The sequence below is a fragment of the Lepidochelys kempii genome, chromosome 1 (genome assembly GCF_965140265.1).
Source record: "Lepidochelys kempii isolate rLepKem1 chromosome 1, rLepKem1.hap2, whole genome shotgun sequence".
NCBI classification, from domain to species: Eukaryota; Metazoa; Chordata; order Testudines; family Cheloniidae; genus Lepidochelys; species Lepidochelys kempii.
The window spans coordinates 34,406,420-34,432,868 of record NC_133256.1 but is presented as its reverse complement, the minus strand read 5'-3'; the positions used below and the strand labels follow the sequence as shown (position 1 = coordinate 34,432,868).

General features: G+C 39.2%; 1 protein-coding gene across 8 annotated transcripts in view; it reads right to left on the bottom strand.

Moving 5' to 3' along the window:
• Window positions 1-26,449, bottom strand: part of GRIA4 (glutamate ionotropic receptor AMPA type subunit 4) — a 276,316-nt gene that overhangs the window by 95,136 nt on the left and 154,731 nt on the right. For all 8 annotated transcript variants that reach the window (XM_073338510.1, XM_073338501.1, XM_073338538.1 and 5 more), the window contains one exon: window positions 7,602-7,786. In XM_073338510.1, coding sequence (XP_073194611.1) covers window positions 7,602-7,786 — 185 coding nt within the window. The remainder of the gene's footprint in view (window positions 1-7,601; window positions 7,787-26,449) is intronic.

Genomic DNA, 26,449 nt, shown 5'->3' with positions numbered 1-26,449 from the left:
GCAGCTGGGTAGCATTACTTCATCAGGATTAGCTATCATTGGCAGAGTGGAGCAAATAGAGCAAACGGTATACGTTGGTTTCCATATTTTTCCCCAGCCCAAATTGTATTCAGCTGATTCAATTTTAGTTTGGTGGTAGAAATAATAATGAAACTCTACACTTAGGGCCTGATCCATCTCTCTCACTGCAGTGGGAGTTGGATCTGAACCCCACTTTTCACCCCAAAGCACTTTACCAATGTGGAAACTGAAGATCAGCAATGTTAAAGTACTTGCTCAAAGACATACACTGAGCTGGTCACAGATCTGGGGAAAGATTCCAAGATTCCTGGTTCTCAGCACCTTGCTGTAACCACTTGACAATATTGCTTAACCATATTAATTAATTATAACTTGGCTTCCGATTTTTAAAATATAAGCTTTACAATGTTAATATTGTTTTACTTTCTAGATTTGATTGCTAATGGTACTAGATGCTGTGAATGTTCTTTTTGCTAATGCGTATGATTCCATTGAACAACTGAATGTACGTCAGACACTGAATAACAATTTTCACCTCTGTATTTAAAGGTGAAGGCAATTCTGTATGAGTGGTGATGTTAGGGCTGGCTGATGCAGAACACTGATGGAGCTGAGTGAAGAGGTGCTGGTCTCTTGGAAAAGGTTGCATTGGGCACTTGTATTGGAAAAAAAAGATTGAAATCAACCTGCTGTACAGCTCAGGAGCCAGATGGCTGATCTGGACAATGAAACTGTTATATTATGCAAAGTTCAAGAGAAGACAGATCATTGTTTATAGATGAGATATATTTAAAGATTCTCATACAGCAAATTTAAGAGTTTTGGACTGTGCAAGGTAGAAGATGGGAAAGCCAACGCAACCTGGATTCTACAGACAGAAGAGAAAAGACTGATAAAAAAGCTTGAGAAAAAAGAAACCAGAAGCAGATATAAATTTCTAAGGAAAGAATAACCACCGCAATAACAGTCCTATTCAACTATCATTGCAGGGAGTGGGAGTTTTTCAAAGATTCACAAACTATGGCCTTTTATAATCTGGCCCAGAGGATTATGAAAGGAGTGGGACAGGAGACAGTACAATCCAATATGGACATTTTCATTTAAGTAAAAAGCTCATAAAAACGATAAAAAATGGTTCCTCCAGCCCCCAGCTGTTCACACCAAAAAGGACTAGCTGCACTTCATGTGCAGGATTTTTTACAAGCTCCAGTAGTTCACAGTCAGTGCTGAACAGGCAAGTTGACAAAACACTGTTCAACCATTTTCAAATACAAAAAAAGATAAACAAACAAACAAAAAATACAGCCCCGCCATATATATTTCCACAAATGTGCACACACAGAGATCAAGCGGGAGAGCTCAGCACTTTTGACAGCTTCAGTGCCATAGAGCTTGGGGGTATAAGCTTGACATTTGGGATGGAGACAGTCTCTAGGAGCTAAATTGTGGCTGTGGCATGAGCCCTGTATAAGGGGTAGTGTGCAGCTGTGCTGCCCCATGAGCAGACCATCAGAACCAGAATGTGACTCTGAGTCACAATCTGGTTCCCTTTCACTCCTTGCTCCTGTGGGAAGTAATCTGGACCAGCCCTATACCTGGGACAAATTAATCCCAGCTGAGCTGCACTGGAGAGCAGAACAAAGGCTCCACCCACATCCCTTTTCATCCCCATGAGAGAATGAGTGGCAACCCCACCAAAGGATGCTCTCATGCTGTTGCCTATGATGCAGGTAGCCAGAGCAGGAGAATAACAGCTACCTTGCTTCCCAGTTCAGGCTCATTAGCTGAACCACAATCTGGCCTTACATTTGCAAAATTCAGTTAGGAAAGAGTATTAACCTGATCACATACTATTTTCCACAAGACTCATCTACTCATATGCAAGTGAACAGTAAGCAGAGAATGAGGCAGATCTATGTGGATCTGTGCCTTATTTCAAGCCAAATTCTAGGCCTGACTCAGAAATTTTTGTTTAAGTTGAGTTCAATGGGACTGCTCATATAAGTACTACTCAGTGTGATTAGTGTTGGACAGTTGGACCCTAAATCTGGCCAGAAATAGGGGTCAGATCTGTAACACCCTGTCTCAGTCATGCTATATGCTATATCCCTACCATATTAACTGTGCATTGTTCATATACGAGCAATGAATGAGCACTCCTGTGGAAAAATAGGCAAGACAATGTGTTTAAAGACTGCATGTATTCAAAGATTGTATGCATGTGCACAAGCAGACAGAGTAAAGATTGGACAGGCACCATCAACTTTGGCATTTCCTTCCTTTTTAGAAATTAAATTAACATTCTCCTTTAGTATAGATTAAAAAGACAAACAAACCCCAAAACCACAAAAGTATGTTGCAAAATCTGCGGAACTAACAATAGTGACTATCCATCATCATCTTTTTCTGCATGCCTTGTATTTTGTCGGTTTAGAGTGTAAAATCTCTTTGGGGCTTTGGACTCATATGTCTTAATGAATGCTGCATAAATTTGAAGTAATAGCAATTAAAGCAAATATATTTGAACAAATAGGATATATTTAAGTTAAATAATTGAGATTGACTCTACAGTTTATTGCCTATGTTATTCTCCAACCACTTCTACATTTTCATGTGAGCTTTAGTGGCATCCTCCTTCAGTCTCGTTTGAAAGTGGGCAAATGAAGAAATTAAAAAAGAAATATATGAAGTATTCACGAGAACACAGAAAGCAAACTAATCCAACTAATTAAATCCAAGTAAGTCGTAGAACAAGGTGATCTGACATTTCCCTAAACAGTGTGCGCACTTTGCTACACATCTATTTTTTTCCTGCTCTAGTAAACTGAGCAGTATTCTTGATTTTGCAGCATATACAGTTTGGATCGTACAACCTCATAAAAAAGCAGATAGGAATTTTAATTACTATTTTTCAGTTGCTGTTACTTGGGAATACCCTGATTTGCTTTGTTTGGGTCTCTGTGATAATGGTTTTTGTTCCACGGGTACATTTGTGGTGAAATAGGAGTTCAGCATCTATATCCAGCACATCTATAATAGGATTAAAATAATGAGCTGCCACTCATTTAACAGATACACGTCCATATTTCCAGTTTGAATTTACCTCCACTTGGCTGCTGAGCTTTACTGAACAAGCTGAAAATACAAAGGGAGACACTGTTTTACAATGCACAAGAAAAAGAAATGAGCACTCTTAGTGAAATGTGGGAGAAACATACTGATGTTGATTCTTGTTGTGTAGTGCATATGACTATTGTTGCGATGGACTGTTCTGTTTATAAATCACTAGTTGTCACTGCACGTATTAGCAGTTTGATTGTTAGGAATGGAAAGCCAAGCTGCACAGCATGCAAATTAGTTTAGGAGGGCAATTTGGAAGCACAGTTTAGAAGCACAAAATGATTAAGTAGATAGAATCCTCAGTCTCATTCACTTACTTTTGTCCTCTAATTCATAAAAAATGTTTGTGCTCTTAAACACCTGTGATTGAAAGCATAATTGTTCATAGAATGGGCACAGGCAAATCATGAGGTAGCATGATCCTGTGGTAATGGACTGTGAGTTAGTAACCCTTGGTTCTGCCGCCAACTTGTATGTGAACTTGGACATGTCACTTCCCATCTCTCTGCCTCCCTTTCCCTTTTTTTAATCTTGTCTCTCTAAACTGCAAGCTTATTCAGGTCAGGACAGCCTCTAACTAGTGTTTATACAGCACCTAGGTCAGCATCCTGGGGTCCTGACTTCAGAGTGGGATTCTAGGCATTACTGTAATACAAATTAGGAACAATGACAACATTTTTGAAAATGTAGCCCTAAGTGATAAATATTTAAGATAAGAACATAACACAAGAACGGCCATACTGGGTCAGACCAAAGGTCCATCTAGCCCAGTATCCTGTCTTCTGACAGTGGCCAATGCCAGGTGCTTCAGAGGGAATGAACAAAACAGGTAATCATCAAGTGATCCATCCCCTGTCACCCATTCCCAGCTTCTGGCAAACAGAGACTAGGGACACCATCCCTGATTTTGTGCATCAGATACATATCTAAAAACTATGGAATAAATGTGCCAATCAAATATCATTTTCAATAGGAAAAAACAAAAATGTTTTGGACTAGGGAATATTTTTCCTAGCATCATCATAATATTTAGGCAAAGTGGACAAAGAGTGTATTAATCTCTCAGTATACTTCTCCATTTACAATTTTCAGTGAAAACATGTTGGCTGTTTTTATTATGCCTGTTTAAATGTAGATGAAACAAAAAGGTCAGCTAACTAATTATTAATAATATATGTGTATATAAATTGAGGAAAGAAAGTGAAAGTTAATTATTTTATACCTGGTAAACATCTGTCTGTGGATTTGGATTAGAAGCAGGAAGACCCAATCAAGGATCAGATGGTCATCTCCTATGAGGACACATTATAGGACAATGAAGTCTAATTTAGATCTTACAAAGAGCAAGCTTGTGAAATAGATTTTGATAAAGTAGATCTCTGGGAATTGGGAAAGTCAAAAACACTGGAGTCTTATTTCAACAACAGCATCAATGCTTATTTTAAACGGGAGCTGGACTTAGCATTTTGGAGTGTAAATATGAAGCAACTTCCTCTTTGTCCATTTGTATCCTGTACCTGTCCACCGAGATCATAAAGGGCTGGCTTTACTTTTCTATCATGGTTTTTATATCATGCCATCATCATAAGGATTTTGAGCAAGATGATTCTTTGGGATACCCTCAAAACTTAACTAACACATTATGCATCCGTAAAAGGATAGGTATTTTCATGTTCCCTATCCGCCAAATGCAGTAGCAGAATCCTCATGCTTGTTCTTTTCAACCTTAGCAATCATTGTACTTGGATTTTCAGAGCTATCTTCCCAAGGAACAGGTGCTATCTATCTATCTATCTATCTATCTATCTATCTATCTATCTATCTATCTATCTATCTATCTATCTATCTATCTATCTATCTATCTATCTATCTAAACAACTAACTTCTCTTTACATTTACTTTTGTCTTCACACAGCTAATGAACTCATCATAAACCGGAATCTCAGCTATCTCAGGGTAGGACATACAGTATATTATACATCCCCTTCTAAGAAAAACTGTTCAGAACTGAGCCTACACTTCTTTAATTTACACCCACACAAATAAGTCAGGTTCTCGCTCTTAGTCAGCAAAAAGCATAGCACTTTGCACTGAGTCTCATTTTACTGACTTACTTCTGCTAATATACACTACAGAACATTGACTTGTACATCACACAACTAAACTTAATTTCTCAAAAAGTCTGGGGAAAAAGGTCTTTTGAAACAATTAGGGAGCTTGAGACTCAGTCAATTCCTCTTCTGTGAAGTCACCACATCTATCATCTACAGGCTCCTGGAATCCTCATGCAAAATGAAAGAAGTCAGCACCTGATATTTTAAATTGCCACCACTTTGAATTATCTACCATACAACATAAGCAAAGGGCTGATCCTAGCTCTGTTAAAGTAAAACTTCCACTGATGTTGGTAGTGGAGAATCAAGCCCTAAGCCTATCCAAACAAAGAGTGCAAGCTATTCTAAAAAGGAATCGTCCATGCAGAATGTAGGGCTGATTCCAATCTCGGTTGCTGACATGAGAATCAGGAGTGGCTCCTAGAAGTTAGTGGAGTCACACCAATGTAAAACCAGTATCAGTGAGATCAGAATCAAAATGATAGCATGCTCTAAAATATGTATATCCTTGCCATTAAAGCAATAGATGATCAATAGATCCATGAGTTTATGAAGAAATATGCATTCAAATATATATGGACACATAACACTCTCTCTGTAAGCCAACTGATTCAGGTTTTGAACCTCTCTCTCTCTCTCACACACACACACACACACACACACACACACACACACACACACACACACACACACACACACACACACACAAAACTCAGGGGGGGAAAATGCTTCCCTACACACTTTAAAGCAAGTCCTAAAAACCATGCTCTCTTGTTTTATTACAAGAGATTACAATATTACAATATATTGTTGTATTATTATTTAAGAGACGGGATAGGAGAAGGATTTGATTATAAGCTACGATAAGTGTGCATTAAAATACAATGACACAGTAGCAAAAGATTTGGCCAAATTAATATGTATGGCATCACCTATTTGAAATAATCCTTGTTAAATTCAGAAGTGCCATATTGTTAAATTTTAGTTTCTTTCTCTCACGTTTCTGCTGTTAAAAGAATTAATCTGTAATGGTTTTCAGAAAAAAACTACTTTGCACATTTCTGAATCACAAATGGCAATATATATTTAACTGCCCATACCAGCATCTGCATCACTAAAGTTTTTTGCAATAAAAACTTTATAAACCTCTAATATATCTTTTGCAAAATAAAAAATAAATAAATAAGGAAATAAAATAAAGGAAGTAGCGCGATAAAACAGAATTTAGCACCACTAGGTGGCATTCATTCACTGTAGTATTCACACAGTGGCAACAGATGCTGAAAAGTGCACGTTCAGAGCATCAGCATAATATGTGGGATTATGTGAGAGACAAAAAAAAATATAATGCCTCAAGTTATTTTCCTATCACTTAGCAAAATGCTCTTTTCAAACTATTATTTTTTCCCGTCATTTAAGAAATAGCTCAGAGAGAGACAGTTATATGGCCAGATTCTCCAGATGAGAACGATAACATTTTAAGTCCACTTGGCACAGGTATAAATGGCTATACAAAGTACAAGGCAGTGGATAATCAAGCCCATAGTCTCTTTCCTTTACATAACTGCTGCCTTCGTTAACTAAGGAAGAACATGCCCTCCATCCCTTCTCCAAAAGATCACTTATTTCATTCTTTTCCATTTCACAAATACTTTGTTATGGATAATAAAACTCCCCTTTTAAATGTGTGTAATAATGATTTCAAGACCTTATACAGCTGGAAATATGTTGTCTATGATGTTTGGAGAACAATAAATAACTCTGGATAAACATAAGCAATTTCTTCATATAAAATTGGCATTTAAAATATATATTTTAAAAAATAGATGCACAGATTCTAATGCCAGAAGGGATCATTGTGATCATCTAGCCTGCCCTCCTGTGTAGCACAGGCCATAGGACTTCCCCCAAATAAATCCCTGAGCAGAGCTTTTAGAAAAACATTCCATCTAGATTTAAAAAATCCAATCTGAATTTAATAAAAAAATGAAGATTGGGGGAGTCTTCTTGATCAACTTGGCAGCAGGGTGTTGTCCTGCCAGCCAAGAGACTTTGGTTCAAGACTCCCCAAGCATTGATATGTTAAAGCTCTGGGCTGATGTTTGAGCAGCATGAGCACTGCCTCCTGTCTCAGATGTGGCTATTCACTCTGACCTGTCGGCTGCTGTGATGGAAGCTTAATATCAAAATGAAGATGGGGAGAAAGTGGAGATAAAATATTGGCCCCTGAATAAACCTTGGGGAAACCTTGTCTTGACTGGCAAAAATAAATGAAGGGTAAAGCTTAGAGGCTGCTCTTGTGGAACTATAGTAATGGGTTTACAGTGACATTAAAAGTTGTATTACCTGTTCTAAAAGATTCTGAAGCCTCTCTATTTCACAGTCTATTACAAATTTCTTTTCTTGTCTTCGATCCAGGTCTTCTAAAAGCCTCCTGTAGCTGGCATCATTAAAATTCTCCACACATATGGCACTGACTTGCCAGCTATTTTGTCCCGCTTTTTCCATAATAGCTTGAAGTATTGAGTAACCTAAAAGAAAAGGATACAATACACTAACAACACAATCTTTGCATTTTATTAATCATAACTGTTATTAATCAATATCAAATCCCTTAATGTATGGTCTAATAGAGAGGGGATTGGGAGGAGTCATAACTCTGCTACTGGCTACCTATGACTTCGGGCACAGCACTTAAACTATCTATAAATTTATTCATAATTGTTATTACAAGCATTTATATGATGTCCATCACTGTGATCAATGAATTGATAAATGGAGATGACACCGATCTAGCTCACAGGGAGGTTGTAAAGCTTAACCAGTGTATGTTTGTGAAGCGCTCTGAGGTCATTGAATGAAAAGTGCAAACCCCGCATGGAAGAGCAAGGGGTTAAAGACCAGTTCAGGGCCCAGGCAGCTCCACACAGACACACCGGCAAAGCCTGCACAGGCTGGAGGCAGGGCTTTGAAAAGGGGGGTAGAGCAGTTCAGAGGAAGGCAGTGGAAGGGAGCAGATGGCTGCTCTGAAGGGGAAGTACTGCCCAGGAGTCATTGCCCAGGACCTGACAACACAGACCTAGGAAAACCCACAAAGGAGAGGCAGGTGACGGAGTGTGCAGGTCAGGGAACTGATCAGAGTAATCTACTATGGGAAGCTGAAGGAAACTGGGTTAGGATGTGGTCTGGGAGAAGGAGTGGCTTAGAACCCCAAGGTGTTGGGTGTAGCTGCCCACCCTTGGGCACTGGACCGGAGCCAGTGGAGAGGGCGGGCCCGGGTTCCCTTATCCACTCCAAAACGTCAATACTAGAGCAAGAACCTTTCCCTAGTGTGACGGGCTAGCTGGAAAAGACTGTAACTGTTCAAGGGCCCTACTCCCTCAAACCCTCTTGCTAAAGGGGAGGACTGGAAAGCCTTGGGTTGGGGGTGCTGAAGGAGAGGACTGTGCATCAACAGCAAACAACCTGCCAACCCCCACCTGATCCCTAAGGAGCACTGTTGGTCATGCACCTTCTACAGCAGTATAGAGATATTACAATTATAATGTCTCATTTGTTATCTGCAAAGCCCACTAGCAGATGGGGAAAGCCAGTATCTTTTTTTAGAACCATTTGCTTTTCCTTCATTCACCAGGGCAACTGAAGATTCTTAAAACACTGGGAGATTCCATCTAAAAGAGCAGAGATCCAACAACTCAAATCCAGAGAGGGTGTTAAATCAGCATGGGGCTGCAAGTTGACATTGTGCTGCTGGAGATGTGATCATTCAGACCAGATATCCTGTCCAGAACCATGGCTATATTCTGACTTGGGTGGTTATATTTTACCTGCCTGAAATCCTCACTCTAGTTTCAGTTGGAAAAAGTATTCATTTCACCTCCTGAAAGCTAGTATGTAATGCTGCTGATGCAGAATGGATCCCTGTTCTATGAAGAGATGGCTGCATTTCATTGGTACGTAACTGATCCCTATATATACACTGTAGTTTACAACATGTTTTGGGATCCTTCTACAGGAAAGATACTATCTAAAGGCACTGATGGGTCTACCCATCCAAAGAACAGGAATATTCAAAACTTAAATTTTAGAAATAAATGAGCTTATGAATTGTCTATCATTATAAATCTATGAAATATTAGCAAACCCATAAATATACTATACACTTGTTTGCCTCTACATTACCTATAAGAACATCATTAATTCCTCATGATGTGGATGTCACAGGTGAAATCAGAGAGCTACTGTAAATCTAGGAGAAATTGTCTTTGGCATTACCTCTTGCACTCCTAATAGTCTAGGTGAATTCATATCAGATTGTTCCTATTCCAATGAAATCAAGCACCCATACTCAAAAATACGCAGATTATATAGTATCATTTATAATTATTAGGTATTTCCCCCTCAAATACATAGGACATAATTGAGATTAAAGTACATAGCTTTTTGATGGAGATTACCTTAGTACACTTTATCACTGAGAACAAAACATTTATTTCCAAAAGATAAGTGAAGTCTGAGTTGATAAAAATACAAGTAAAATATATTTGCATTCTGCACAAAGGATTAAAGAATAATTTTCATTCCACAGGACCATTTCTAAAGAAATAGGTACACTAAGAAATATGTATGAATTAGACTACATGTCTATATTTGAGATAATTTACTAAAGTAAATTACTTGATAGAATCACTAGTAAAAAATTTCTGTAACAAGGGTTCATTTTTAACCTGAAATCAGTTATTTTTCCACCAAAGAAGAATGAAGAATTCATGTTAATTACTTCACAATTATTCTGCTCTTCCTGTTGCTACATTTACTCTTGCTTTTTTTTTGCCTGTAATTATCTTTTCAAATCATGCCTAGATTCTTTCCCAAGCATTGTATTTCTTGCCTCATTTTCTATACATTTCCATATATATCTTTTTATATGGAGCTGCATCATGATGTTCCACCTCATTTATGGTGTAACTTTGAGTTTATCTTTGATATCAACACAGTCAACATTTATTTCATTCAGTTTCTCGACACAGACTAACATTTGCTTTGATTCAGAATGAATGCGTTTGAAATGGCAATTGATATCCTCTCACTCTTTTCTTATTAAGTTTGGACAACTTTATGAAGATGTGCTTTGATCAAGGAAGGAATTTCTCGCAGCACTGTGAATGACAACTACTAGCCAAACACTCAAGTTTTAATTCTACTGTGGATCAAGGTTTAGCTTCCCAAGTTTCGTTAGCAACTGCCTTCATTTAGGCATTTCAGAGTTGTATAGTTTCCTGTCTCTAGTTGGCAACCATGCTATATTTTCATGCCAATATGCCTTTCACATATAACACAACAAAGCTGAGCTGCTATCAGCTGGGTGGAATACAAGTTCTCCATCTCAGAGAAGCTACTATTATATATTCAGGTCAAAATAATTTTGTATGGTATCCATGACATATCTGTGTATCTGTATAGGGAAAAATAATATAAATTAGCAGTCTGACAAGTCTGGAGTTTAAATGGGATGAACTGGAGGCATTTGCAGCCTCAGCTGGCATCAAACTTGGACATATTGAAGAGTATGCCTATTTGTCCAAAAAATAATTGGATGTACTGTTCAGAAAAAATGAACTCTATCCAGAGCTGCATAAATTCCAAATGACAAAAATTAAAATGACCACAGGGCATTCTCTACAAATTTAGGACTTGAACCTGGCATCTTTATTCAGGCAAAAATCACAAACTTCAGTGGATGTTTTGCCTGAGTAAGGACAGCTGGGTTGGATCTTATAGCTCTATGCTAAAAGGCATCTCTTTTTCGCTTCTCTATTTTTAGCTGTAACTTCCTTGTTTGTCTTAAATTATGCTACATAACTGTACAGTTCATTTTGTTGAGATGCTGTGATATGGATACAGTCGATTTTACATATTGTAGAATATTATTTGTTACACACACCAAAGACTTGTTATTAAACAAAACAATTAAGGCTGTTAAGTGACAATTTTAGCCAATCCGTGTGCTTCTAGGAGATGTTTCATTTTACAAAATGCTTATGAAATAAGCAAATAAAGAAATGCAGGGGAACTTTCCCAGCACTGTACATACTAACTACCAGCTAACATACTAATTATCAGTCTAACTGCAGAATGATGCCTTTCTGGAAGATCTACTTTAGTCAAACTGAAATTATTGGGGTCCATGCAGGGGTAACTGGGTCGATCATCTAATTGTCCCTTCTGGCTTTAAAAATCAATGAATCTATAAATAGTAACTAGTAAATTTAGTAGCAATACTATTGACTAAAACCACTACTTTGGCCTTCCAAATGCAAAGAAAGCTTCCTTTTCCTTCTTCCGTGAGCTCATTCGGCTCTGAGAATGCTTCCTAAAAATTCTGCCAGCTACTTTCTGTAGGTCATTCCTGACATGTAGATGCAATTCACAATTGTTCAATGAATAGTAAAATCACTGCTACTTTGATGTTTTGAAACAAAAATGTATGCAGGGAATGGTTACAAAAAAACCACTCTAACATTTCAACCCAAGCTTTCTTTTTCATTTTACAGATAGGTGAAATTGTGGTATTTTAACAAACTAATGTTGCTTTTCAAAAAGATATCCTGGTCGCCAATGTTATCTGAAATAATTATGAACATGGAGAGTCACTACATTATACTCCATTCCACCAGACAATTAAAGCTGAACATGCATATCATTATCATGTTCACAGATGGAACTGACCATTTTTAATGAGACTCCAATGAGGCACCTTGAAAATAAAAGAGTATTTTTTAATTGGGTTCTCCCCCTCCCATCCATCTGGATTACATGGGGGGTTTTCATTACAAATAATCCTATGCAGCAGCAACAAGTAAAAAGATTTGATACGTGCCAAGTCTTGCAGGTTTTTTACAGAGAGAACAATATAATTTTCCTTAATAGAACATTTTGATCTACCTTCTCAGGACAAGAATTGTATGGAAATGTTGCAGAGGGAGGAGATCATTATTATTTTAACATTTAAAGCTGTGGTGCCGTCAGAGTAAATCAGGGCTGCATGGCCAACCCCGACTCTTCAAAAATTATGAGATTTTTAAAAATAACTGTCAGCTCTTTTCATTTGTCTTCTGTTGCTCTCTTGAGGCTTCACATTTTCAAAATTTTCTTTCCAATAATGAAGGCTAGAAACTTCCTTTGTCTTTGTTAGAAGAAAGCTGAGATTCTCACAAAGTCACATGAATCCAGGAGATGGGACTTTAAAGTAAGACACTAAATATTGTGAGAGTTAGCTACACTGCCACTGTCTTTAACTCTACTCTTCCCTCCCCTCAGGAAAAGGAGTGTGAAACAGGAATGTTAGTACAACAATCCTGTCACAAGATTCACCTGTGGACCCTATATAACAGCAATAAAAGTAACCATGGATGGAAGGGGATATACCTTCTTCACTTTTGGGATGGATAGATTCTTTTCGCTTTTCCCCACCCTGGGAACTGGGAGACGATATTGTATGCTTCTACTCTTCCCCAAGTTACTGCATGATGGTGTCCAGGATACATACTTCCATGAACCTTTTTGGCCCTGCCTCACCTAGTTGGGAAAAGGGGTCTCTGTAAATACTGGTCTAAGAAAGAAGGATAGGGCTTGATGGCTCTAAAGCCCCATGTGTTTGGGCTGAACAAAGCAGCCCTGGAATCTCCAGACAGTAGCCCAGTCTATTGAGAGCCTATCAGGGTGTTATAATAATGTTTCGTCCTTCATCATTGATACAGTAGCTCCTAAATATTCTCTCTCACTATTTATTAACTCAGGCATCTAAAATATTCCTAGATGCCCAACCCATAAAATAAAATATGCATATAAATGACTGCTAATCCCACCCTGGCATATAAATATCCAGTAGCATAGAAGAATAAAATAAAATAAACGCAAAAATCCCTGCAAGTCTCAGCCCACCCCTCCTCAAAAGCCTGGGAAGAAAAGATTCTGTCCTCATAGGTTACCATAATACACAGATCACTTGCAACACATGCAATATATAGGAACCAGATTGAAGTGCTCTTCAGGGAACATTGTGTTCACTCTGATCAATGGCAATACGCAGAGTTCTGGGATACTTTGACATGGCTCCAATACAAGTGAAAAGAGCTCCCTTCATTGCAGTTTCCAACCAGCAATTTTTTTTCCAGGCAGGCACTGTGGTAAGGGACACTACTAATCCTGGCACTGTTCCAGAAATCACTTCGCTGTGGTAGGTCAGGAACAGAGCTGAATGAAAATGTTCAAGTTTCAAATACATTTTCTATCACAATTTTCAATTTTGACCAGAAAAGAGGGTGTGTGTGTGTGTGTGTGAGAGAGAGAGAGAGAGAGAGAGAGAGAGAAATTTGGCAAAATTTGTGATTTTGTTACACAGTTCTACCCAGGAGTGACTATAAGTGAACGCTGCAGTCAGTATATGCCTCTGTGATACAGAGCTGGGTGTGACACAGAATGCTGTGGTCTGTGCTGGGAACTCCTGTTTTCAAATAGTGGCTCCGACTTGCTGTGTGGCCTTACAACTCAAAATTTCAAAAAATGAACACTGACTGTGGGTCATCTGTCATTTTTGGATGGCCAGCCTGAGACACCTACCTATCTTCAGTTGGGCACTGAACAAAATGGAGACGCTCCACCAAAGTTTGTGGACATTTAAGCAGGGCCTGAATGAGTTCTCATCTGACATTTCGTGATACATTGGGGGAAAAGATTTCAGGAGAAGATTGTATTTGCATAGATACCCATACTCTGCCTAGGTGTTCAGCAGACAGAGCTGCTTTGCCAACGTGATCAACTTTGGCTGGTTTTGGGTTACAATTCACATTTGTATTGAATGCAGGAGTAATGAAATGTTGTTACTGTTATTGTGTGAGTAAAAGGCACCAGAACTGTGCTTAGCCTGTCCTAATTGAGTGGATCACCCTAAGCTGAACCTCACTTGCTAAGCAGGGAGTAGGGATGCCAAATCCCACTGAACAGGAGAGTGTGTGCGGATAGGTGACCTATACAATGGTGTGGGCTCTGCCTAAAGAGTCCTAAATACTATTTGATCCTCTCATCTCCTCCCCTCTCTAGTGTTTAAAGACAGAGCTGATTGGACTCAATTGAGAGATCTTGTTTGAGTTCAGTGTTACTAGAACTAAAATCACTGATGAGCAGATCTAGCAGCTAAACCTTAGACCTGGTGTAGGGAGAAAGTTGCAGTGAAAGGCCACGAAGAGGCAGTAGCACAGAGGTTCCCTGCTACCCAGTGAAATCACTAAGAGCTGGGCTAAGTGTGGAAACCTGAAAATGTGGCATCGCAGAAGTAGCAGCAAGCAGCAGAAATAACAGCAGCATTGAGTGAGCTGCAGAGGTGGTGGCTGCAGTGGAGGCTTTGCTCGATATACACACATCTCCTTTTGGGGGTGCGGATGGGGGAACCAGTGAGAATGCATCTCTGAACTCTAGGTCTTTGCTGACTAAGGACAACCTCCTGTGAGTGGGGTACAGCAGAGGAACAGGGGAGTGGCATGTTAAAGGGACATTTGTTTGAACTTTCACACCACAAGGTGGATAACGGAAGCAAAGGACACTGCCCAGCATACTGTGGGGTCGGTGTTTGCTTAGGGTCACATGCTTTCGCATGGGGTTGTGGTGTTTTCCCAGATTAATGCTGGGCTCCTTTTCCCTTTTAAATAAATGTTTTCTTTTATTATACACAGACTTAATGCTTGCTAGTGGCGAAGGGTTGCCTCTTAAAGACGCCAAGGGGTGGGGGGCTTGAGCTGGTTCTGTTTTGTATTGTTAAGAGGAACCCCTAGATATTGAACCTAGCCCTGGTTGCTTCTGACTCCACCTGCCAGAAGGATTACAGACATTTTTGAAATTATTGGTCTTAACCTCTCTGCTCACATCTCCTGTCTGCAAAATGTGGGATGTTCTGTTCTGAATATTAATTAGTTAATGTTTGCAATACATTTTGAAGATAAGTACCATGTATTATTTCAGTGATGTGTCTATACTTTTATTGTAGCTCTTCTAACTTTTCTGTATGTATGTGTCCTAGCTGACAAAAAGGGCAGCAAGGGAGCATCCCACCAGCATCCCTCTCTGTCCCCAGTGGACCTCTGCTGGGATTTCTGGAGTTCCAGCAGCTCCCTCACATTCAACAGCAGTAACAGTCTTCTGGGGGCACCATTGGACAAGTCCTCTTCAGGCAGCATTACCAGCAGCAGGGGCATCCTCTCTCAGCTGCTAACAGCCAGATAATTTAGTCAACAGTCTTCGTTCTCCTGATGCCTTTAAATTCCACACATTTACTACACCACTCTCTTGGCATTAGGCACCGTTATACTTACCCCTGACTGGTCATCTGTGTTTCCACTGTCACTGTTTGATTATCTCACCATTTGATTCTTTTCAGATGGTGTCATTTCATTTCATCCAGGCAATCTGCACTTGTCTTTTCCCTCCTCACTTTCACACTCCATCCTCCTCTTCTGCTCCCCTCGCTCCAGCCCGTAACTGCACTTCAGCATCAACCCATTTCTCATGCTCGCTCCTCTCCTATGCTCCCATCTCATCCACCCCATTACCTAAGTTCACACATTCAGGAATACAAAATAAAAAGTTAAAGGCATTTAGAACAAACACATTCCTGAAAAAAAAGGCGGCGAAGCTATCAGCATTCAAATATAACAAATGTATGCACTCACTTAAACTTGTTGGTTTTGTCAAACTTGTCCGTCCTTCTCTCACTCACTCCATTTCCTAAATATAGTTATTGCTGTGAAGTGACTTGATGCCTCTGGGCAGCCACAATGAAGAATTGAAGCAGAAAAACTGACATGAGGTTTGTTGTTGACACAAAAAGCAGCCAGAGGAAGCTATTTGCAGCATCCAACAAGTCTGATCGGTCCTACAAAACCCAGGAAGTATGCTATCTATTTTTGTGCGCCATCTATTGGTATACTATCTATAACTAACCAGTTCCATATATACCAACACAACACATTCCTCAGGTCTCGCATCATGTTTAATTTAAACATGGGCTCCTGTGCTAGATCCATGCTGGTGAACCTGTGCACCCACCAGAAACCACACTGAGCAATGTAGGATCTGTGTGGGCCTGAGTGCCCATCTGCACAGGTCTGATTGCAGGGGGTTGAGCCCATAGATGGGTAAGCTTTCCCAAGCGGGTCCCAAGTCTCATTTGTCATTTAAAATGCCATGCACATTTATGGCAATGTATCAAGAACAGAACAATGATTAATGCTTGTTTCTTATAGGAATATATTTACTTCCATAAAAAATAAATGTGTCTTAGCCCATGACTTCCCTAATTTTATTTATTAAAATTTAAACATAAAATAAAATCTAATGTCTAACTCTGCTAGATTATGTCAGAATAAATGAAAGAGATCACTAAGATATGTGCCTTGCCTATCATTCTATTGGACTGCACATTGTTAGAGAGGGATATTTTAAAAAAAAATGTTCCAGTAATCAATTTCATCTCTTAAGAGTTACAGCTTCCTTTCCAGTAGTTTCAGTTCACACAGTTTTATGCTTTTGATTTGAATTTCTGTACATACAATCCCAAAACTTCAGGCAAAGCCAGTGAGATTTGTAAGATCTATCAAAAAACCTGGATTCTTTTGGTGGTTTCAGGCCAGTTTGCATATCTTTGTGTATCACTCTTCGCTCTATAATAATAAATATTAAATACTAATACAGAGCTCTTATGTAGCACTCTTCATCAGTAGATCTCAAAACGCTTTACAAAGAAGGTAAGTATCATAATGGCCTGACCCAACACTTCCAAATTTGCAAGAAATTTGGCTTCAGGTCCAAACTTCATGTCTCAGGCCCACTGCTAATTCCTTCCTTTTTCTGTCTGCAGCCTCTTTGTATGATGGAGCAACATCTGTCAGTGTTCCATTACATATGCAAAATGAGCTTCACCAGTAGTCCAGAGCCAAACTTTGTGTTCTGCTTTTTCCCGAGTTTCATAGGATTCCTGTACTCACAGTTTCATGTACAGTAGGTGTACCTGCTTTTCCTGGGGACAACTTACAGCAACAATAAAATGCTATCCATATACAGCAGCCACAGTTTTTTTTTTTAAAAAAAGGTTTCAATGAAACTACAGAACATAGTAGGATATTCCCTTACAAGCCCTTCAGTGAGTTTGTTCAAACCGTGGCTTGGGCTACTCTGCAGCAAGAATTCATGATCAAAGATTCAGACAATGTCAGTTCCTGTTTGCACTGCAGCTGCTCTGCAGCAAGCTCTTCTCTCTTTTTTTTCACATTTCAGAGGCTGCTAACATTCATGGGAAATGTACTGTGAAGGTGAGTTATCAATCTACCAAGTGATAAAGGTTAGGGAAAACTTGAGAGGATCCAGCCGAGAGACCCTGTGTTGAAGGTACTCGAATTGTTTTCCATATGCTCTTTATTTTCACCTCTCCGATGTCATTATCTTTTCCCACTTCAGTAAGTTTTGGCTTCTAACTAAAGCTATAAGATCAAAGTACCTTACCTTCTTCTACAGCTAGCAGATGTGGTGAGCAAATCGCCAGAGTATACTTGTAGATAAATGAGAAGAACACTCAATTTATGTACTTAGTGTTGCAAATACTGATTTTGCCATCAGTATGTATCAGTATCAGCTATGGCTGTGTCTTAGTTTTGTTGAATTTTTGCATTCATGTCTGGGACAATTTCTTTATTTCTCTTGTAACAGCTACAATAGGGTAATAATTGCAATTATAACTTTGTATAAATAACTTTCAAAAAGACTATGTTACAGAATGTTAAGATTGCAAAGTCAAGCGCTCAAAAGTTGACATTCTAGAATTAGGGTTCCCTGTGCAGCCATAATTCAGCCCCCTTGTGTGTGTATACATTATGATACAGTCTTTAGTTACATGATCACATGTTATTTTTTCCCACAGGACACTTGCCTCATTTAGCGCACAGGCAGGACTGTGCTCTGGAATGAATCAACATTGTGTACTGGATAAGGCTGTTGACTGTAGGGCCCTTGCCTCACTCGTTGCAGAAAGTTATAAGAAAACAGGGTCTTAAAACAGAAAGTATCAGGCAAGCTTAACTATGGGCATCATTCTCTGTGCCCATAGTTACATACCTACATAACTCCTAGTATATGCAAAAATGTAAAATACAAGAACAATCTTAAGGTTGTAAAGTCAGGGACTCAAGTTACAAAATACCAATATAAGGCTGCCCCCAAAACTTTAATTCCACATGCTTGTGAGTATACATTATGATACAGTATGTAATTACATGGCTAAATACAATTTTTTCAACAGAATTCTATTCCTTCCCAGTAATATATATTCCTATATCCCATTTAACCATTTTGTTGAACTTTAAATTTTTGGTTACAGTCCAGATCTCTCAGAGTTGCCTACACTCAATATTTAACTTTAAAAAACTCCACACATGACATCTCCTTGAAAGAGAGACTAAGAAGAATTGGACACTATGGTCACAATATGGTCACATCTTGATTAAAATAATGTTAAACATGGTAAAGCCTGTAAACTGCCAAACAAGGGCATGTACATGAGTAAATATTTGTAGGACTTGGGCCTAAAATTAGTGAAGTGACCTGATTCCCACAATTCTCCTCTGCTAGAGAGAAAGCAAATAGGTTGTGAAGCTTTTAGGGTAGGAAGAGGAGTATTGGTAAAGGGGAGAATAGGAACTCTTTCAGGTTCCAGGTTGGTTTCATAAAAACTCCAGAGAAGAGTGGGGACAGGAAAATAAGACACACGAATATCTGAACTGCTTTCCCTTCCAAAAAATACAGAAGGAGGAAACTTCAGAGATGAATATTTATGAAATTTTCTCTTTTGGTCATTATTTACAAAGTCTTTCAGTGTGAGCAAAGGCAACCAACTTATACATTTTGAGTAAATCGTGTAAATACCTAACTTCTACTAGCCACAGAATAAGGCAATTATTTTATGTAAGTATGTAACAAGGTATCCATTAAATACTGCACTGATAAAGCTCTACGATGTTCTTGGTTGGATTTGTGAAGGATTTACCACAATGCAGGATAAATTGCCAATTTCATTTTACACATTTATATTTCTTAAAATTCTCTGCACCTACAATTCTAAATGTGTAATTTTTAAAGGTTAATTCAGAAATAAACAAGATGTGGAATCCTAGTTTTAGATAGGATAGCAGAAACAGTCATTCACCTTTTAAATCAACAGTACTTCTGTGTAATTGTTTTGTAGTTTGAATCCAAAGAATAATATGGATATTGGATTGTATATATCACAAAAGCAGTTCCAAATGAACACGGCACACAATACTAACGAACTATTAGCTTGGTACATTCAACACACCAAAGTTTGTACTGTAAATAATGATAACTTGTGTCTATATTTTATATAGGTAGACACAACAGCTCGTTTAAATTGATTTGGAAGTGAGGTTAGGAAAGGTTACTTTTGTGCTTCTCCTACAGCAAAGGAGTAGAAGCACATATTTTTCTTGTGATTATTTTGGTAAAGGGATTTGCATACAATTACTGTGACAATTTCAGTTCCTAGCAGGAACAAACACAGGAGGAAGTAAGTACTCGCCATATGATTAGACTAATTTATTATGTCCCACCGAGGCAAGCTATATTCAAAGTAATCATAAACTCATGTTCAGGCTTTGGTAGAGTGAATATATTTAATTGGCCCATATTAACTTTCAGGTGTAGGAACTGACATTTAGGAGAAAATATAGAAATGTGTATAACAGCTGAAGAATACATAACAGGTGAAGGCAAAGTTAACAGGTGAAGAATACAGACATTAAGACTGGGATTAATGTGAAAGAAAAGAAACCAAGATGGAGATCACAGTAAGACATAGGGAATAATTTCCATCAAGCTATTCCTGATACCAATGGATTGTTGACCTTGACTCTGCTAAGTTTTAACTGACCTCAGTCTTAAATGTTTGGAAAAGACTCCACTGATCAATCAGTAACTGATCCAAAGATGATATGGGCATGGTGTTTCATTGTATTATGATCCTTACACAGATAGCACAGGCCATTTTGCATGGAAATGGTTTTCTCTCTACTTCCCTATATCACTCACTTTTCTCTGCTATGCCCTTATATTCCCTGCCATTTTCTTTTATCTCCTCCACTTCATCCCCTTTCTTTGTACCCTCGCCACTGGTCTATCCAATTCTCTTCCACCTATACATAGCTTTCCCTCCCCCGTCTATTCCCCCATGACCTATGCTACTCTTTCTATAGCATTTTTTCCCCCAGAAATACTTTCCATTGCTAGAAGATTTGGTGTATTTTTTCATTTTTTTTTAACAGCTGGCATTCTCTCTAGTGCTGCTGCCTGTCTCCACACTAACCATACACATAGGAGAACTAGAGAGAATGCCAGCTGTTGAAATAAACCAGAGGAAGTAAATCAAACCTTCTAGCAATGGAACTTATTTCTGAAAAAACAAACAAACCAACCAACAAAAAAAAAATCACACCAAGAACTGAGGGCAACACGCCTTTCCATGACCCAAGTGAGGGGAGAAGAAAAGTACTGAAAAATACTAGCCACCAATCCCCTCAGCTGCACTCGTGCTCAGCTCTGAGGCTTCTGTGTAGCGTGCTGGACTCTTCCTTCCTGACATGGACCCAGTAAAGTGGTAGGGCTGAGGTTTCAGGCATCTCCTTTAACACACATGTCCAGGGTATCTGGGAGCTGGCTAGAAGAGATGACTAAAGAGCCCAGATGAAAAGCACTGACTCTAACAGGGTGTAAATGCTCCCATGTAAGGGAAATCTGAGGTGGATTTAAATATGTAAGAGTCCATGACTACTCAACAAGTGTAAAAGCCCTTTATAATGCTTGCAGCAGAATTCCATACAATTTTTGGTACAAATAGAAGTTCACAGGATGTATTGTGGTCTCAGTAGCACCAATACAAAACCAAAGTAATGCCACTGAAATTACTGGAGTTACTCCAGATTTGCCCTGGTGTAAGAGATTAAAATCTGTCTGAGCATAATTTGTTTTAGTCAATAATTTATCATTTGTTAGGATGCCATTAAATTCCCCCTTGAATGACCCATGCTCCCCTGCCCCCAATGAACTTGTGTCAGGAATAGCATTCTGTATCATTGTTGCTCAAAAATTGCTGTGAGAAATTGCTTCCTAATGATATTTTTCATTTCTATTTTGGCTTCTGCTCTCTTTGCCCTTTTCAGTGTGAAGGATGAGAAATTTTTTTATGAAGGAATATCTTAAACACTATAAATTACCTCTCCTGGCCATTTTTCTCAAGAGAAACAGTGTAGATTTGAATTTTCTAGTCTGCTTAACACTGAGAGGCAAATGTTATTACATGGGCACCAATCAATGCTTCAGGGCAGATTCTCTGTGAGAGGCGCAAAGTAAGCAGACATCACCTCCAGGGCCCTGCCTGGGGATTCCCCAGGAGTGTCAGACTGACCTCCAGATGAGCTCTGTGTAATCTTGAAAGCATGTCTTTTTCACCAATAGAGGTTGGTACAATAAAACGTATTGTCTCACCCACCTTCCCTCTCTAATTCACCCTGTAGTCATACTGCTGGCATATTCGCCACTCCCTGCAGGTCCTAATGCAGGGGGCCTGCTGGGTGGAGGGGGGAGGGGCGCAGATACTGTCATGCGCTATGCTCCAGCTGTCCCAGCTGATATATGGGCCATTGCTGGTGTCAGTTAATAGCCCTCAAGGAATGGGGCAGGAAATGAGTATGAAATAGAGGAGAGACAGGGTGTGGCCAGTTCATATATCCTTAATCATAATCCAGAGAACAAAATAGTGTGCCTAGAAGCCTGCCTTAGGAATTGCAGTTATTCCTATTACCCTCTAGGAGTTGGTGCCTATTTGATAGTGCTTAAAGTGTGATTCTACTCTGGGAAGTGAGTATGTAGAAATGACACCTTTTTACATAACAGATGAGAGCCAATATAGCTAATAAGAGGGAGTCAGAGGGATTCTATTTCTTCTTGTGAATCATCAACTCTGAATTGTCCACTAAATTCTGATTACAGGGTTACTTGATTACCTGAGCTTGCAGGGCTGGCAGTAGGGGGAAAAAACCCAAATTGTTTTACTTTTAAATTTAGGACAGTTGATCTAGATGACTCTGAGAGAGAATTAATATGGAGAATTAATGCCATGCCATTTTTGCAGTCAGTTTTCAGAGTAGAACTGCGCTCAAAGAGCTGTATGTAGAAGAAATTGATAGGAGGGTGAGCCAGGTGCTCCAGCCACTGACATGGAAATGGCCCAAGGCTGACTAGAAAAAACTATCTTTCTCAGCCAGCTGCTCAATGTCTTGTGAGGTATGCTAGGCACAATGCATTTGCTGGCACACCAACCTACTGTACTGCACCTCTCAGTTTATTTCATATTACTGGTTTGTCAGTAACAAAGCATCCAATGCTCAGCAGCTATAACTGTGGCTAACCACTGCTCTCAGTTAGCCCTCATATGCAATTCCTCGTGCAAAATCCTCTTTGTAAATGGTTGAACATATGCTGAATGCTAAGTAGTTGCACTTAGGCTCCCAGCTTTCTTTCTGGAGCCCACATGATCAAACCTTAAAAGGAAAAGGCATTGGTCTTTCAATATTCTAACACAGGACAATGTTAATTATAACACCAAGGACAGAAATAATTCTCCTGAAAAAGTAAATAAACTAGTGAATTTTGGCCCAATGTTCAGTGCTAACAGAGATCAAATTACAGAAGCACTGGGTGTATAAGACCAGAATCTATAGCCTGTAACACATCTGAAATGTTCAATATATTCTTTTCTTTAATCTAGCATTAAAATCAAGTAAGTAAGTAAGGAATTTACTATCTATTATACCGTATACATATAACAGAATAACTGAAGACCACATGAACACAAGGGATGGTGGGACAAAGATATAGATCAGTAAGATAACAAAAGAAGTGAAACTTGAGGGAACACTTTATGTTTATTTGAGATGTTTTGTGAGTGTGAACTTCAGGTGCAATCATCTGAGTTATGCTTCTAAATTTGTCCCTGGTATCACACCCAAATGATTTCAGCTGAATGAATGGATGAATTCAGGGATGAATTTGACCCATGTCCTGTGTCATCATTTGAGCTGCCATGTTGTTACTCCAGTAAAAACATTCATGGCAGGATAAGAAGAGATTCCTCCTTAGCTTAATTTAATACAGTAGATGTACTGTATTCGTTAGTGGAAAATGTTCTACAAAAATCTGTCTGTACCTACATTTAACATACTATTGATGATGGCATCTTGACGTGTATATCATTGAATGAACACATAAAAACCTCTCAGTTTCTTAATTTAAGAACATATTCTGTCAAGAAAAATGGGGTTGTAATTATTTGATAAAATGTTTCTTTTAGGTTTTATCTTTATTTGAAAATAATGTTAATACTCACTATTCAACTTTCCTCTCTATGGTAATTTAAATGAATAAGTCAATTTTTAGCAGAAGAGTCTTCTGTAGAGTGTTAATTCATTTTCATGATCAAAAAGGTTAGTATGAGCCTGAGACAACTATCAAGAAATATGAAATGTATGAAATATGTCTGTACAGAATATCTTGTGATACGGAGCTTGGTTAAAATTTTATAATCCTATTAAGCAGTAATTTTTATTTATATATACATAATTACAGTAGTGTCCAGAGACCTCATTGTGCCAAGTGCTGTCCAAACACGTCCAAAGAAACAGCCCTCACCCAGAAGACCTTGCAATCCTGCTGTATCCAAAAAGAAGGGTCAGAAACAATTGTCAAGGGATAATGCCATATTTTAAAAGCAATTTTTCCATATTAATGCATTATCTTAAAAATAAGACAATAATTTCAATCATAGAATATCAGGGTCGGAAGGGACCTCAGGAGGTCATCTAGTCCAACCCCCTGCAGGACCAATCCCCAACTAAATCATCCCAGCCAGGCCTTTGTCAAGCCTGACCTTAAAAATATCAAAGGAAGGAGATTCCACGACCTCCCTAGGTAATGCATTCCAGTGTTTCACCACCCTCCTAGTGAAAAAGTTTTTCCTAATATCCAACCTAAACCTCCCCCACTGCAACTTGAGACCATTACTCCTTGTTCTGTCATCAGCTACCATTTGTTTTTAAAAGTATGCCTATAGATATACTCAAGTAGAGTTAGTCATTCAAAAACAGAGGTTCAAAAGCAGGCCCAAAAGAAGACAGTAAAGGAATAAAAAGAAATTTTTACAGCACAGTTGTGTCACTAATTAACTGGATATTGTGCTTTGGCATTTCTTTTGCAGTAGTGGAGATGGGAAAGTGCATAGAACACATTCTAGATAGTGATATTCAGTGAACAGTAAGAGAAAAATATAAATATTGCTTTGAGTTAGTATTAGTTGTGAATTATAGGACAAGTCCTGTTTGCATTACTCTTCAAAGTACTCCTATTGACGTCAATGTGAGCAGGATTTGGTCCCATATTTGAACTGCGACAAAATTAACATTTAGGAAAGAGCATTTTATTCACAGGCTCCCTAAAGCACTGATTGGATTTGAAGTTTTAAAAAATGATTGCTGTGCTGCTAGAAGAAGTTACTGGTCGTGGTTTACAGGCTCTGATTCCACACTTAAGCATATGTGTCACCGGCTTCAGCCTGACTACTCACATGCTTGTGCTAAGGGGTTTTGCTGAATCAGAGCCATCATGTTGAAGAATTTATACTATGGGTATTTCATAGAATCATAGAATATCAGGGTTGGAAGGGACCCCAGAAGGTCATCTAGTCCAACCCCCTGCTTGAAGCAGGACCAATTCCCAGTTAAATCATCCCAGCCAGGGCTTTGTCAAGCCTGACCTTAAAAACCTCGAAGGAAGGAGATTCTACCGCCTCCCTAGGTAACGCATTCCAGTGTTTCACCACCCTCTTAGTGAAAAAGTTTTTCCTAATATCCAATCTAAACCTCCCCCACTGCAACTTGAGACCATTACTCCTCGTTCTGTCATCTGCTACCATTGAGAACAGTCTAGAGCCATCCTCTTTGGAACCCCCTTTCAGGTGGTTGAAAGCAGCTATCAAATCCCCCTCATTCTTCTCTTCTGCAGGCTAAACAATCCCAGCTCCCTCAGCCTCTCCTCATAAGTCATGTGTTCCAGACCCCTAATAATTTTTGTTGCCCTTCGCTGGACTCTCTCCAATTTATCCATATCCTTCTTGTAGTGTGGGGCCCAAAACTGGACACAGTACTCCAGATGAGGCCTCACCAATGTCGAATAGAGGGGAACGATCACGTCCCTTGATCTGCTCGCTATGCCCCTACTTATACATCCCAAAATGCCATTGGCCTTCTTGGCAACAAGGGCACACTGCTGACTCATATCCAGCTTCTCGTCCACTGTCACCCCTAGGTCCTTTTCCGCAGAACTGCTGCCTAGCCATTCGGCCCCTAGTCTGTAGCGGTGCATTGGGTTCTTCCGTCCTAAGTGCAGGACCCTGCACTTATCCTTATTGAACCTCATCAGATTTCTTTTGGCCCAATCCTCCAATTTGTCTAGGTCCTTCTGTATCCTATCCCTCCCCTCCAGCGTATCTACCACTCCTCCCAGTTTAGTATCATCCGCAAATTTGCTGAGAGTGCAATCCACACCATCCTCCAGATCATTTATGAAGATATTGAACAAAACCGGCCCCAGGACCAAACCTTGGGGCACTCCACTTGATACCGGCTGCCAACTAGACATGGAGCCATTGATCACTACCCGTTGAGCCCGACAATCTAGCCAGCTTTCTACCCACCCTATAGTGCATTCATCCAGCCCATACTTCCTTAACTTGCTGACAAGAATACTGTGGGAGACCGTGTCAAATTTATTGGTTTGACCAAATTTATTGGTGTCCACTGCTTAACCCACTGTTTAAACCCAAGGGGGGATGATTTTCACTAGAAAATAAAAATTCCAGTCTCTCTCTGTTAATGTATCCCTGTATTTCTGCAGTAGATGCTCTCCGACTTTACTTATACCATGTTAAAAATGTCTGTTTAGCTTTCCAAGACAGAGCTCCAACAGAAATACAATATGCCACCATCTCCAATTCTTGGTTAACTGTATGTGAAAGACAAACTCCAGTC